The 15,451-nt window shown below is 40.0% G+C and overlaps 2 protein-coding genes across 2 annotated transcripts; both read left to right on the top strand.

Annotated features, from left to right (window-relative positions):
- Positions 1-1,154: 1,154 nt before the first annotated feature.
- Positions 1,155-2,757, top strand: LOC140860550 (uncharacterized). The gene is made up of 4 exons (XM_073263557.1): positions 1,155-1,829; positions 1,872-2,208; positions 2,305-2,328; positions 2,444-2,757. Exons 1-4 carry the CDS (start codon positions 1,155-1,157, stop codon positions 2,755-2,757), a joined length of 1,350 nt encoding a protein of 449 aa, XP_073119658.1.
- LOC140860544 (uncharacterized) lies at positions 2,757-14,726 on the top strand. Its single transcript, XM_073263552.1, has 3 exons — positions 2,757-3,128; positions 3,518-3,982; positions 13,602-14,726. Exons 1-3 carry the CDS (start codon positions 2,757-2,759, stop codon positions 14,724-14,726), a joined length of 1,962 nt encoding a protein of 653 aa, XP_073119653.1.
- Positions 14,727-15,451: the final 725 nt, after the last annotated feature.

Raw genomic sequence — 15,451 nt, 5'->3', positions numbered from 1 at the left:
ACTATAGAAAGTATGGGTTTGAACGAGTTAGGAGACGTTCTAACTTCCCTTAAAAAATTTATGGGTTTGGACAAGTTGGGAGAAATCCTGGCTTCCCTTACCAAGTATGGGTTTGGACGAGTTGGGAGAAATCCTGGCTTCCCTTACCAAGTATGGGCAAGACGAGTTGGGTGTTATCCTGACTTTCTTGCGACATAGTGCACTGAAGCCATGATCATGATCGAAATCACAGAGTCACAATTCAAGGATCTAAGTTCAAATATTTATGTCTATGTTTCCGTACAGTTTACTCAGTTATATTTCTTATGTTCGACTTAGCTATGCATATGTTTCATTCATGTTCACTCTTTTCGTTTAGAAATCATTTATTTTAAGTTAAGGGCACAAAATTACTTTATTACAAGTTATTTTTAATTTGTCTGTACTTGTATTTATGTAGTACTCATTATCCCCCCCATATTCTTACTGAGTCTTTTAGGCTCACTACACTTAATGTTTTCAGGTGAGGACTGTTTCATTGTGGCTGAGGGGCAGGATCCCCAAGGAGAGGCCACCGGTGGTGCAGGCCCTTGACCGACGTGCTTCTAGTTTTTTTCACAAAACTCTGATGTTGCTATTTTTATTTATGAGTTAAATATTTTCATACACTGTCAGACATTTTCAGGATGTGTTTTCCCTACTTTAGAATTTTTGGCATGTAAAATTAATAGTTTATTATTCCGCAACTGTGTGGGATTAACTCCACCTTTTAAATTCTATGATTATTGTATTTGGATTTTTTTTTATGATGAGTTTATTTTATTTTGAATTGAAATGCTGAGTGTGTCAGTTAGGCTTATAATATTTTAAAATGAGTAATGTCAAATTTTTTTTTAAATTCCGCAGATTCCTTATTTATTATTTTTATTTTAGAGGTTTAGAGTCGTTTCAGTTGGTATCAGATCACGGTCTTGGTTTGGGCTGTGCCTACTGCCGGTTGCCGAAACTCAAAATAATCTCGACTCAAAGTCTGTAAGATTTATGTTTCATTTATTGTTATTTGTTCAGATTAGTAGCATTAGTTTCCTAAATTATTTGAAACATGTTTGAGTTTATATAAAAATCTTTTCTTAAGGCATGAAATTTAAATTTTTGGAATTTGAACTTGCGCACAGATGACACATCGACGTGATCCCCATGCACCTCCACCACCGCTGCAACCTCCTACGCCCTCTCCACCAGTTGATGTTTGTGCTCAGGTGCTAGCTGGCCTGGCTCGTATCTTAGAGCAGCATGCCGAGTCCCCGAGGGCTAGACCTAGTGCGATCTATGAGCAGTTCATGAAGATGGATCCAAAGGACTTTTCTGGCACTACAGATCTGATGGTAGCGGAGGGCTGGATTCGCTCGCTTGAGGCGATTTTCCGCTATATGGAGTTGGGAGATGGAGATCGAGTTCGCTGTATGACCTTCCTACTCAATGATGATGCCGCCTTGTGGTTTGAGGGTGTGGAGAAGACTATTGATGTTACCACCCTGACTTGGGAAGCATTCAAGACTCTATTCTATGAGAAGTACTATACAGGTGAGGCGAGGGCGCAGTTGAAGAAAGAGTTCATGAGTCTCCGGCAGGGAGATCTGTCTGTATCCGAGTTTGTGCGCAAATTCGAGAGGGGATGCCACTTTGTGCCATTGATAGGGAATGATGAGGCGGAGAAGTTGCAACATTTTGTTTCTTGTCTGAGGCCTAATATTTGTAGGGATGTGATGATGACTGAGCCCGTGGACTATGCAGCCGCTATCAGGAAGGCGTTACGGTCCGAGCAGTCCTTGAAGGACATCGGTGTTGAGGTTCATAGCAAGAAAACCTTCACTCATTAGGGTCACTAGTAGCAGCAGGGCAAGAGGCCATTTACTGGGCCACAGAGACAGCAGGGACCCTTCAGACCTCAGAGGCATCTGGCCCATAGGCCCCAGGGGCATCATGCTCAGAGACCTCAGCGGCACCAGGCCCAGAGACCCGCTCCTCCCAAGGCTAGGGAGAAGCCTCACTGCACAATTTGCAAGCGTGCCCATCATGGGAAGTGTTTAGCAGGCGCTGGAGTCTGTTTTTGGTGCAAGAAACCAGGGCACATAGCTCCGGATTGTCCACAACACCGGACGTCAACTCAGGGGAGAGTCTTTGTGATGCAGGCCAAGGAGGCTGATCCTGATACCACGCTCATCACAGGTAATATTTAGAGCTTTTGATTAAATGCGATTTAATTGATTTGTAGACGCAATTTTCGATTATGAGCTTTTCTTATTGGGAATGTGAACCTATTAGGTAGCATGCTTCGTGTTAATTGTGGTGTGTTAGCATGATTAATTTTGAATTTGGAAATTTGATGAATTAGAATGAACCTAAGTAGAACTAGTCCTGTTTGTGTTCAATCTTTCTGTGGTTGTAATCACCTTTAATGCAGGTAGAATTTTAGTAGCCGGTGTGGCCACTAGAGCCTTGTTAGACTCAGGGGCTACACATTCTTTTATTTCGGAGGATTTTACGCGCAAGCGGGGTATTGAGTGTGAAGAGCTATTTGGTGTGTTCACAGTGACCATCCCATCAGGGGAAGAGCTTTTCACAAGGAATATAGTGAAGAATCTTGAGCTCTTGTTGCAAGGGCAATCAGTGAGTGCAGACCTGATAGTGTTGCCCATGCCTGAGTTCGACATGATTCTAGGGATGGACTGGATGACAAAGAATGCTGTGGTGATTGACTCCAGCAGAGATCAGTGATGGTCAGACCGGAGGGAGAAGAACCGTTTTGGTTTGAGACTACTAGGGGTTCGAGGAGGACTCATATTATATCTTTCATGCAAGCTAAGCAGTTGGTGCATGATGGATGTGAGGCATTCTTAGCCAGTATACCTTTGATAGAATTGCCAGCACATCACGATATTTCAGTTGTGGACGTTGTCAGAGATTTTGAGGATGTGTTTCCAGTCGATGTTGCAGGTATTCCGCCTGATAGAGAAGTCGAGTTATTTATTGACTTGGTACCGGATATTGTGCCAATCTCCAAGGAACCGTATAGATTGGCTCCTACGGAAATGAAAGAACTAAAAGAGCAGATTCAAGAGTTTCTTGATAAGGATTCATACGCCCTAGTTTCTCTCCGTGGGGCGCACTGGTCCTCTTTGTGAAAAAGAAGGACGAAAGCCTAAGGTTGTGCATTGATTATCGAGGGCTGAATGGAGTGACGGTAAAGAACAAGTACCCACTTCCTAGAATCGAGGATCTCTTTGATCAGTTGTAAGGAGCCTCTGTATTTTCAAAGATTGATCTTCGTTCCGGTTATCACCAGTTGAAGCTGAAGGAGTCAAATGTGTTCAAGACAGCATTCAGGACTCGTTATGGCCACTACGAGTTCCTTGTGATGCCGTTCGGATTGACGAACGCGCCCGTGGTCTTCATAGATCTTATGAACCGCGTGTTTAAGCCGTAATTGGATCAGTTTGTCATTGTATTTATTGATGATATCCTTATTTACTCGAAGGGTAGAGAAGAACATTCACAGCATTTGAAGATAGTTCTTGAGGTACTCCGAGAGCGGAAGTTGTTTGCCAAGTTTGAGAAATGTGAGTTTTGGTTGGACAGAGTAGAATTCTTGGGCCATATTATTTTCAAGAGTGGAGTAGAAGTGGATCCTTCCAAGGTTCAAGCAGTGAAGGAGTGGTCTATACCTAGAAATTCATCGGAGATTCGCAGTTTCCTCGGATTGGCCGGTTACTATAGGAAATTTATCAAGGGCTTTTCATCAATTCTTGTGCCCTTGACAGCATTGACCAAGAAGAATGCCAAGTTTATTTGGAAGCCGGAGTGTCAAAAGAGCTTTGATGTGCTGAAGGAAGCTCTTACGACAGTGCTAGTGTTAGCTATGCCACAAGGAGAAGGAGATTTTGTGGTTTACATTGATGCTTCCAAGTTGGGACTTGGGGCGGTGCTTATGCAGCAAGATAGGGTTATTTCTTATGCTTCTAGGAAATTGAAGGAGCATGAGAAGAACTACCCTACTCATGATTTGGAGTTAGCAGCAGTGGTTTTTGCTCTCAAGATTTGGAGACACTACCTCTATGGAGAGAAGTGCAAGATAGTCAACGACCATAAAACCCTCAAATACTTCTTCACCCAGAAGGAATTGAGCATGAGACAACGAAGATGGTTAAAGTGTTGGAAACGGTGTTCAGATCAATCAGAATTGATACCCGATGCAGCGGAAATTTTAAAATTTTATATGGAACGATTCCATATCATGGGTATCAAAACTTTACGATTAAATTGTGCGTGTAAAAATTAAATAATAATTAAATTTTTACCTTGAATCTCGAAACGAGATTATGGACACCAACAGATAACTCTGCTCTTGTTGTATATCCCAGGAACTGATGGACGAACAATTCTTCAATCAGGTCCACGAACAGAATTCGAATCCCTCTGATAGATTGCACTAGAAAATCTATCAGAATTTTCTACGAAGATAATTAACGAATTTGATCCGTTAAACCAGACTGCAAATTCAAAATTCACAGGCTGGAAATTTCGAACAGAGAGAGGAGAGGGGGCGGCCACACCTAGCGAGAACAGCTAGGGTTTTCGAAAATTTTGTGACCTCTGTTGTGTAATTTCTATACTGCAATAACTTATTTATAATGTAGGCTGCTAACAGCTTAGGGCCCATTAGTCATAAGTTCAAGCCTGACAAGCAAAGCCCGCATATTCAGAAATTAATATAAAATTCATCGTGACTCAGATTGATAAACCAATTTCACCAATGTGCACATAAACCATTTCTGCATCTTTTAAAGTCAAGATAAATTTTCTGAATCCGAATTCAGTGATTTCCAAAAATGTCCATCCCTATGTCATTTTAGGAAATCTTACTCTTCTACTCTGATATAAGAAGTCCTACTTCCTTGTTCATTAAATTTAACTTTTTAAATTTAACTATCTCAATGGGAATTAGAAATCCATTACTTGTGTGACCCTCAATGGTTCAGGGATACAGCTAGCCGTGAGCTCACAACTCCTTGTGACTCGGAACAACAATTTCCGACTTACCCATCGAATCATGGTAAGAGCGCCTAGCAACATCGCCCCATGATTCCCTAGGTATCACTGATAGTGCCTGCAAGAACCAATAGAATTTGGTTAGCGTACAGTACGGTCCCTTCATCCATATATCCCGATCGAATCAACAACCATTGGTAAATCGAGAGTCGTTCGAGATTCGATAACTATGCAATGCATCTTGAAGATCAAATAGTGACATCGCATGTGCTACTAAGAAACCATTTCTTAAAACACATCATGTACTCTAGCCAGAGATTCGTCACACTAATATCTCCTCAGATTTCATAGGATATCCACACTTGCAAGTATGTGGTGAATCCTTGACAACAAAGCATCGACTCCTATATGTGTCGTAACTGTACCCAATCCCGACACCTGATGACCCCAATAGAGTCGGTAAACGAGTCAAAGTACAGTACTAGCATATAGAGTCTCAATGATGGTTCAAGTAGTAAGGACTAATGGTGTAAAACCAAAACCGCGGACTTTATCCACTCGATAAGTGATAACCACTTGGAAAGTCCGGATAGGGTAGTTCAATCATTCATCGTATGAATATCCATTTGCATGCTTTGAACATCTCTATGTTCCATACCAATGAAACAAGGTACTCTGCATCGCAAATGCTAGTCTCAATCTCGAGCGATCCTTATCCTTATTAACGGACGGCTCAATCGACTAGGAACTGTTTAGAATATACAATGACTATAAGATGTGTTTCATGATAGCCATCCCCATGTGCCACCACATCTTACATACACTATAGTATATTCAAGGTCTTCATCTAAACATCTTATAGTATGTCACAACATAATAATATGATAAAAGATAAAGTAAATGCCATTATAAAAGTGTAAATTATATTAAACAAAAGATTGTTTATACATAGAGTCATAAAAGCCCTTAGCCACAAGTTGGCTCACCGGGCACCCACTCTTTCAATCTCCCACTTGCCCTAAAGTCAACTAGTCATACTACGTAGACCCATTGCTTCGCGATGTTTGTCAAATAATGGTCCTGGCAAGGGCTTAGTAAGTGGATCAGCGATATTGTCTGCAGAGGCCACTCTCTCGACAGTGATGTCTCCTTTTTCCACGATCTTTCGGATGATGTGGTATTTCCTCAGTACGTGTTTGGATCTTTGATGAGACCTTGGTTCCTTTGCCTGAGCAACGGCACCCGTGTTGTCACAGTACACCGGGACTGGACCAACAGCTTCAGGAATGACGCCCAACTCTTGGACGAAATTCCTCATCCAAAAGGCCTCTTTAGCAGCAGCTGATGCCGCAATGTATTCTGCCTCAGTGGTGGAATCCGCTGTGGTGTCCTGCTTGGAACTCTTCCAAGAGACAACACCGCCATTGAGCATGAACACAAATCCAGAGGTTGACTTCGAGTCATCCACGTCACTTTGGAAGCTAGAGTCGGTATAGCCTTCCAATTTCAGTTCTCTTCCTCCATAAACCATGAATAAATTCTTAGTTCTTCTCAAGTACTTAAGAATATCCTTCACGGCTTTCCAATGCATTTGACCTGGATTGGCTTGATATCTGCTCGTGACGCTCAGAGCATAGGCCACATCCGGTCTAGTAGATATCATCCCATACATGATACTACCTATGGCTGACGCATATGGTATATGTGTCATTTTCTCTATCTCTTCGTCAGTCTTGGGACACATAGACTTGGATAGAGAAACTCCATGACACATAGGTAGATGTCCTCTCTTGGACTCATCCATTGAAAACCTTTTCAATATAGTGTCGATGTAGGTTGCTTGAGTGAGTCCTATCATTCTCTTAGATCTATCTCTATAGATCTGTATCCCTAGAATATAGGATGCCTCACCCAAATCCTTCATCGAGAATCTACCTGATAACCATATCTTTGTTGACTGCAACATCCATACGTCATTCCCAATGAGTAGGATGTCATCAACATAAAGTACTAAGAATGTTACCGCATCCTTAACTACTTTCTTGTACACGCATGGTTCCTCCGGATTCTTGATGAAACCAAAATCCTTTATTGTTTCATCAAATTTCTGGTTCCAACTTCTTGATGCTTGTTTGAGACCATAGATCGATCTCTGAAGCTTGCATACCTTATGCTCGCTTCCCATGGATGTGAATCCCTCGGGCTGCATCATATAAATCTCTTCCTTAATGTTTCCGTTAAGAAATGCAGTCTTCACATCCATTTGCCATATCTCATAGTCATACCATGCTGCTATGGCAATTAGGATTCTTATGGACTTGAACATTGCGACTGGTGAAAAGGTTTCATCATAGTCAACTCCTTGTCTTTGAGTATAACCTTTTGCAACCAATCGTGCCTTATAGGTCAACAACTTGCCATCAGGCCCAAGTTTTCTTTTGTAAATCCATTTACATCCTATTGCAACAATTCTATCAGGAGGATCTACTAAAGACCAAACTTGGTTTGTATGCATCGAATCTATTTCCGACTGCATAGCTTCAAGCCATAAATTTGAATCCGCATCAGAAATTGCTTCCTTGAAGTTTCTTGGATCACATCCAACGTCGGGTTCATCTTGATCCCCTTCAAGAAGAAGACCATATCGAATAGGAGGTCTAGAAGTCCTCTCGGATCTTCTAGGTATAGGCGTATCCTCTGAAGATTCTTGAGGTATGGGATCATTATTTTTTATTTCGGGTTCTTCTCGAATTTCTTCGAGTTCCATCATCTCGCCTTTCTTATCCAATAAGAACTCCTTCTCCAAGAAGGTGGCATTCCTTGAAACAAACACTTTTGTTTCAGTAGGATGATAGAAATAATATCCGATTGAATTCATCGAATACCCTACAAAATAACATAAGGTGGATCGACTATCCAACTTATCTCCCACTGTCTGCTTCACGTAAGCTGGACATCCCCAAATCCTCAAGTACGAATACTTAGGAGTTTTGCCATTCCATAACTCGTATGGTGTTTTATCTACTGCTTTAGTGTGAACGTTGTTCAACAACAAAACCGCCGTTTCAAGCGCGTAGCCCCAAAACGATGGTGGGAGCTCAGTGAAGCTCATCATTGATCGAACCATGTCCAAAAAGGTTCTATTACGACGCTCCGAAACACCATTCAGCTGTGGTGTCATAGGAGGAGTCCACTGAGAGAGAATCCCATTCTCTTTTAGATAGTCCAAAAACTCGGCACTTAAGTATTCTCCACCACGATCCGATCGAAGTGCCTTAATACTTTTGCCTAGCTTGTTTTCTACTTCAGCCTTGAATTCTTTGAACTTTTCAAATGCTTCAGACTTATATTTCATTAAATATAAATACCCATATCTTGAATAATCATCAGTAAAGGTAATGAAGTAGGTGTGACCAAATTTAGTACCAATTCTAAGTGGACCGCAAACATCTGTATGGATCACATCCAACAGATTTTGACTACGCTCAGGTTTTCCTTTGAAAGGAGATTTAGTCATTTTTCCTTTCAGGCAGGACTCACAAGTAGGTAGAGAATTAATATCAGACATATCAAACATCCCCTCTCCCACTAGCTTGTTCATCCTCCTTGAGGAAATATGACCTAGCCTAGCATGCCAAAGGTTTGTCGGGTTTTGACTATCGATTTTCCTTTTAATTGTTGTTACCGGTTTATCAACATAATTAATTGGAACGTCTTTTAATTTTAAGCTATATAGATCGTTTTCAAGTTGTCCATTTCCAATCAAACATTCATTCTTGTAAATATTGCAAATCCCATTTACAAAATTGCAAGAAAGACCATCTCTATCAAACATAGAATTATAAATAATGTTTTAATGAAATCTTGGCACAAATAAAAACATCTCTCTCAAAATATAGCTTAAAATCGTTTTGCAAAATTCAAACAAATGTTTCCCACAGCTTTTGGATTCAACTTGGGAACCATTCCCAAGCCTTAACTGGGTCTCACCCATCCTAAGCTTACGACTTGTCATCATCTGCAACTCATTGCAAATGTGAGATCTATATCTGGTATCCAATACCCAAGAAGTAGTATTAAGTGAAACATTTATAAAATATATCCTCTGTAGTTCGTAACTACTTGATATATATATTCTTTGCGGTTACGTTTCCAATGACCGGGTTTCTTGCAGTTATGGCAAACTTGTTTAGACTTGTCCAATTTTGCATGTAACAATTGGCCTTGAGATCATGGTCCTACCATTTCTCTAGTTCGGCCAATCTTTCCTGAAGTTACATCAGCCGGGGCTGTTTTCGAAGAAGCCCTTTCTAACACTTAGAAAATCTTTTCCGAACTTAGGACAATCTTAACTTATTGAACCATTCATTATAGTTTGCGTCAGAAATTTTGTTTTGTTCGAGAATTGAAACATGTGGATTACGAATATTCATCATAATGATATACTGAGAAGGAAACAGACAATTATCGATGATTGTTTAATTAATTTACTAAATCATAAAATATGGCGAATTTCATTTTATGAATTACACTCCCACTATTTTAACGATTTCACCACCCTCTAGTGAAAACGAGAAACTTTTTCCTTAGTGAGAACATGGAGTCCAATTGACAAATCATAGTCCCGAATAATATCAGCCAACCATAATTTTCAAAAGGTAGAGCCCAATTACTTCCAAAGTAACCTCCATGTTTTTACCTCATGTCCAATAAGGGCCCAATAATATGACGCCGTTTATTGTGACATGTCAAGATGACCCATCAATATTAAGTTGTGATGGACGGTTGCCATGTGGATCCCCCAATAATATGAGCCGATCCCATGGGAGTTCCACCCAACTTACAACATTTGTCGATACAATGTACAGCTTTCCGACGAACGGGCCCCGCAATAATATGAGCCGGACCGTATCCGCGGGTAGCATCTCATACATTGATCGTTGATGGAAGGTAGGAACATTTAAACAATATTTAAATTTTCTTTATTTATCTTGATATCAATTTTAAATCATATTTAAAATGAGGGATTTTAATTTTTGAAAATTTGTCTCATCATTTAAAATTTGTATGCTTGCGGGATTCATACAATTTAGTCTAAACATGCATACAACGATAATATCATATATTATATTTTAGGATGATCGATTCCATTACTAATCGACCCGTGGTTGCCAATCACGAGTCTAAGTCCAATCCTAGGTGATATGCAAGTATGCAATGCAATCCTATTACATTGTGCTTCCAATTTACATTTCTTCAGTCTTTATTGTCTGCTGGGCCCACCACGCTTCCAATCTTCATCTCCCACTAAGTATAATGTATTTACAATAAATAACTATGACAAGTAGGGGATACATTTTAAGGGGTGGGAACGGGCCATAAACCAGCCCCACTTTTATTACATATGACAATTCATATTGGGCCATAAACCAGACCCATTAATAAATCCAACAACAATAAAAACAAATGTAAATTCCCTATCATACACCTACAAAATTGGTCATGGTAATCGATCATCCTTATCCAATAATATTTAATTCAAAATTAATTTATTGGATAACATGCAATGACAATTAAATTAAAATCGATAAAATCATATTCCATATATAAAATCTTATTTTACATATAAAATCATATTTTACCTTTTTATCAAATAAAATCATATTTTACATATAAAATCCAATTTTATACATAAAATCATATTTTACTCAATATTTCCATAAGATCATATCTTATCATCAAATGTACCAAAAATAATTAATTTCATAAAATCTGATTTAACGGATAAAATCTATAAATTTTCCAAAAATTCAAATTTATCCAAAAATCAATTTTAAAATTTTCGGACTCGAACAATTCGATCCGACGCCTCGTGGACCAATTAAAAACAATTTTCGATCGGACCAAAAATAGAATTTTAACATATTAAAATTTTAATTAAAAATAAAAAATTAATTTTCCCGGGCCGCCCGGGACGATCCCGGGCAGCCCGCGCCCCAAAAGGGGCTCGGGCCGGGCAGCCCATCGCTGCCCCCTGGGCAGCGACGATCGCTGCCCTGGGCAGCGACAATCGATGCCCTTGGGCAGCGATCCAATCGCTGCCCGTGTTTTGCCCGTCAAAAATTTAATTTTAAAAATTTGTTTTGTTTCAAAAAAAACCGAGGCTTAAAAATTTTGTACAATCGATTAATTTAATCGCTTGATCTGAGCAACCTGGCTCTGATACCACTGTTGGAAACGGTGTTCAGATCAATCAGAATTGATACCCGGTGCAGCGGAAGTTTTAAAATTTTATATGGAACGATTCCATATCATGGGTATCAAAACTTTACGATTAAATTGTGCGTGTAAAAATTAAATAAGAATTAAATTTTTACCTTGAATCTCGAAACAAGATTATGTACACCAACAGATAACTCTGCTCTTGTTGTATATCCCAGGAACTGATGGACGAACAATTCTTCAATCAGGTCCACGAACAGAATTCGAATCCCTCTGATAGATTGCACTAGAAAATCTATCAGAAGTTTCTACGAAGAGAATTAACTAATTTGATCCGTTAAACCAGACTGCAAATTCAAAATTCACAGGTTGAAATTTTCGAACAGAGATAGGAGAGGGGGCGGCCACACCTAGAGAGAACAGCTAGGGTTTTCGAAAATTTTGTGACCTCTGTTGTGTAATTTCTGTACTGCAATAACTTATTTATAATGTGGGCTGCTAACAGCTTAGGGCCCATTAGTCATAAGTTCAAGCCTGACAAGCAAAGCCCGCATATTCAGAAATTAATATAAAATTCATCGTGACTCAGATTGATAAACCAATTTCACCAATGTGCACAGAAACCATTTCTGCATCTTTTAAAGTCAAGATAAATTTTCTGAATCCGAATTCAGTGATTTCCAAAAATGCTCATTCCTATGTCATTTTAGGAAATCTTACTCTTCTACTCTGATATAAGAAGTCCTACTTCTTTGTTCATTAAATTTAACTCTTTAAATTTAACTATCTCAACGGGAATTAGAAATCCATTACGTGTATGACCCTCAATGGTTCAGGGATACAGCTAGCCGTGGGCTCACAACTCCTTGTGACTCGGAACAACAATTTACGACTTACCCATCGAATCATGGTAAGAGCGCCTAGCAACATCGCCCCATGATTCCCTAGGTATCACTGATAGTGCCTGCAAGAACCAATAGATTTTGGTTAGCGTACAGTACGGTCCCTTCATCTATATATCCCGATCGAATCAACAACCATTGGTAAATCGAGAGTCATTCGAGATTCGATAACTATGCAATGCATCTTGAAGATCAAATAGTGACATCGCATGTGCTACTAAGAAACCATTTCTTAAAACACATCATGTACTCTGGCCAGAGAATCGTCACACTAATATCTCCTCAGATTGCATAGGATATTCACACTTTCAAGTATGTGGTGAATCCTTGACAACAAAGCATCGACTCCTATATGTGTCGTAACTGTACCCAATCCCGACACCTGATGACCCCAATAGAGTCGGTAAACGAGTCAAAGTACAGTACTAGCATATAGAGTCTCAATGATGTTTCAAGTAGTAAGGACTAATGGTGTACAACCAAAACCGCGGACTTTATCCACTCGATAAGTGATAACCACTTGGAAAGTCCGGATAGGGTAGTTCGATCATTCATCGTATGAATATCCATTTGTATGCTTTGAACATCTCTATGTTCCTTACCAATGAAACGTGGTACTCGGCATCGCAAATGCTAGTCTCAATCTCGAGTGATCCTTATCCTTATTAACGGACGGCTCAATCGACTAGGAACTGTTTAGAATATACAGTGACTATAAGATGTGTTTCATGATAGCCATCCCCATGTGCCACCACATCTTACATACACTATAGTATATTCAAGGTCTTCATCTAAACATCTTATAGTATGTCACAACATAATAATATGATAAAAGATAAAGTAAATGCCATTATAAAAGTGTAAATTATATTAAACAAAAGATTGTTTATACATAGAGTCATAAAAGCCCTTAGCCACAAGTTGGCTCACCGGACACCCACTCTTTCATAAAGTTGGTGAAAGACTATGATTGCGACATTAGTTACCATCCGGGTAAAGCTAACATCATCGCAGATGCATTGAGTAAAAAGACAGCAGTTATTGCCTCTTTGACAGTGTCTAGACCTTTGCAGGATGAGATTCAGAGATTCGGACTATAGTTCTATGCCGAGGGTAGAGCTCCTAGACTGTCAGCCTTGTCCGTGCAGACTACATTGTTTGACCGTATCAGAGTTGCTCAAGAAGTTGAGTAAGTGGAGATAGAGAGCTGTCGAGAGTGGCAGTGATTTGTATTCGGTAGTAGACGGGATTGTGAGGTTCAGAGGTATACTTTGGGTGCCCGTAGGTGATTCTCTGCGAGTTACTATCATGGCAGATGCACATACATCACCGTAATCTATCCACCCAGGCAGTACAAAGATATATCGAGACCTCCAGCAGTTGTATTGGTGGCCGGGCATGAAGCGCGATATCGACCGATTTGTGTCAGAGTGTTTGACATGCCAGCAGGTCAAAGCAGAACATCAGAGACCTGCAAGATTGGTTAAGCCACTCTCTATTACCGAGTGGAAATGGGAGAATATTACCATGGATTTCGTTGTTGGCTTTTCGAGGATAGTTAGAGGTTTGAATGCTATTTGGGTTATCGTCGACCGTCTCACTAATTTGGCACACTTTTTGCCTGTAAGGACGGATTTCTCTATGACTCAGTATGCGAAGTTGTATATCCGGGAGATAGTCAGGCTACATGGTATCCCTGTTTCCATAGTTTCTGATAGAGATCCGTGGTTTACTTCGTATTTTTGGAAGAGTCTCCACTCAGCTTTGGGGACGAAGCTTTTGTTTAGCACCGCCTTTCACCCCAAGATGGATGGACAGTCCGAGAGGGTGATTCAGATTCTAGAGGATCTTCTGAGAGCTTGTGTTATTGAATTCCATGATAGTTGGGAGTCGAGGTTACCGTTGGTGGAATTTGCTTATAACAACAGCTATCAGGCCACCATTGGTATGACGCCTTACGAGGCACTCTATGGGAGACCGTGTAGATCACCGGTCTTATGGACCGAGATTGGTGAGAGATCAGAGTTGGGACCCGAGATTTTTCAGCAGACTGCCGTGGTTGTAGCCAAGATCCGTGACAGGATGAGGACTACACAGAGCAAACAGAAAAGTTACGCTGACCATAGGAGGAGAGACTTGGAGTTCTCGGTGGGAGACCATGTGTTTATCCGAGTAGCTCCTATGAAGGGTGTAATGAGATTTGGGAAGAAATGGAAATTAGCACCGAGGTTCATAGGACCTTTCGAGATATTGGACAGAGTAGGGGCATTGGCTTATAGGGTGGCCTTGCCTCCTAACCTTGATGGAGTTCATAATGTCTTCCATGTATCGATGCTGAGGAAGTACGTCTTGAATCCGTCCCATGTTCTTAGCATGGAACCTCTTCAGTTATCTCCTCACATGACGTATGAGGAGATGCCCATCCAGATTTTGGATCGACAGGAGAGGAGACTCCGTAACAAGTGGATTCCTATGATCAAAGTGAGATGGCAGAACCATTCAGAGGAAGAGGCCACTTGGGAAGCAGATGCAGATATTAGGACTCATTACCCAGAGCTTTTTGGTAGGTCTTAATTTCGAGGATGAAATTCCATATTAGGGAGGGAGGAATTGTGACGCCAAAAATTTCTTAATTTAATTTTCATGCCTAAATTAGTCTTTAATATTTATTATCTTAATCATTTTAATTTTCTGTGATTAAATGGCTAAATATTATATTTTTTCCGCGCATTAGAATCTATTATTTCTAACATTTGCGAAAATTAGTATTTTAATTTCCGGTTTAGTAAAACCAAATTTAATATTTTAAATTAGGATTTTAAGCATGTATTTTTTTTATTTAGTACGATTTAAATTGTAGTCCTAATTTCTTTATTGGTTTGGAAATTTTTTTTTAGTGTATAGCATTTTTTCCCTAAATTTCATAACACTTCATTTTTTCTAGGGTTTACCTACATGTACACTTGAATTCAAGATTCAATCCTAGCCCCACATCCACACACTCACACTCACACTCACACAAAACTCATGCACTCACACACTCAAACACACAATAGCCGATCCTTGACCTGTTCTTCAAGAGGGACGTCGACTCCTTCATTTCTTCTCCACAAAGCCCTTTAATCTTCATTTCTTCCCCGAAAAAGTCGTACAACAACAGCTGGTCAGAGTTTCGAGCATGAGTTAGCTCCATTTTCAGCTTCCTTCCAGCTCACCTTAGATCAGCCGCGACTCACTTGTTTTGGCTCTCGTCGATTTCTTTTCTGTTCTAGATAGGCAAGAAATGGTTCCTTCTTGCC

The sequence above is a fragment of the Henckelia pumila genome, chromosome 1, assembly GCF_033568475.1.
Source record: "Henckelia pumila isolate YLH828 chromosome 1, ASM3356847v2, whole genome shotgun sequence".
Taxonomy (NCBI): Eukaryota; Viridiplantae; Streptophyta; class Magnoliopsida; order Lamiales; family Gesneriaceae; genus Henckelia; species Henckelia pumila.
The sequence above is the reverse complement of the archived record's forward strand: the minus strand, read 5'-3'. Positions and strand labels throughout refer to the sequence as shown.

Bases quoted from the DNA above. Each gene is read 5' to 3' on its own strand.
- LOC140860550 (XM_073263557.1), top strand. From the start codon at position 1,155: ATGACACATCGACGTGATCCCCATGCACCTCCACCACCGCTGCAACCT. The intron at 2,209-2,304 runs GTAATATTTAGA...TGAACCTATTAG, and splicing joins TGATACCACGCTCATCACAG to GTAGCATGCTTCGTGTTAAT. The intron at 2,329-2,443 runs GTGTGTTAGCAT...CCTTTAATGCAG, and splicing joins CATGCTTCGTGTTAATTGTG to GTAGAATTTTAGTAGCCGGT.
- LOC140860544 (XM_073263552.1), top strand. From the start codon at position 2,757: ATGGTCAGACCGGAGGGAGAAGAACCGTTTTGGTTTGAGACTACTAGG. The intron at 3,129-3,517 runs GTTTCTCTCCGT...ATTTACTCGAAG, and splicing joins ATAAGGATTCATACGCCCTA to GGTAGAGAAGAACATTCACA. The intron at 3,983-13,601 runs GTTATTTCTTAT...ACATGCCAGCAG, and splicing joins TGCTTATGCAGCAAGATAGG to GTCAAAGCAGAACATCAGAG.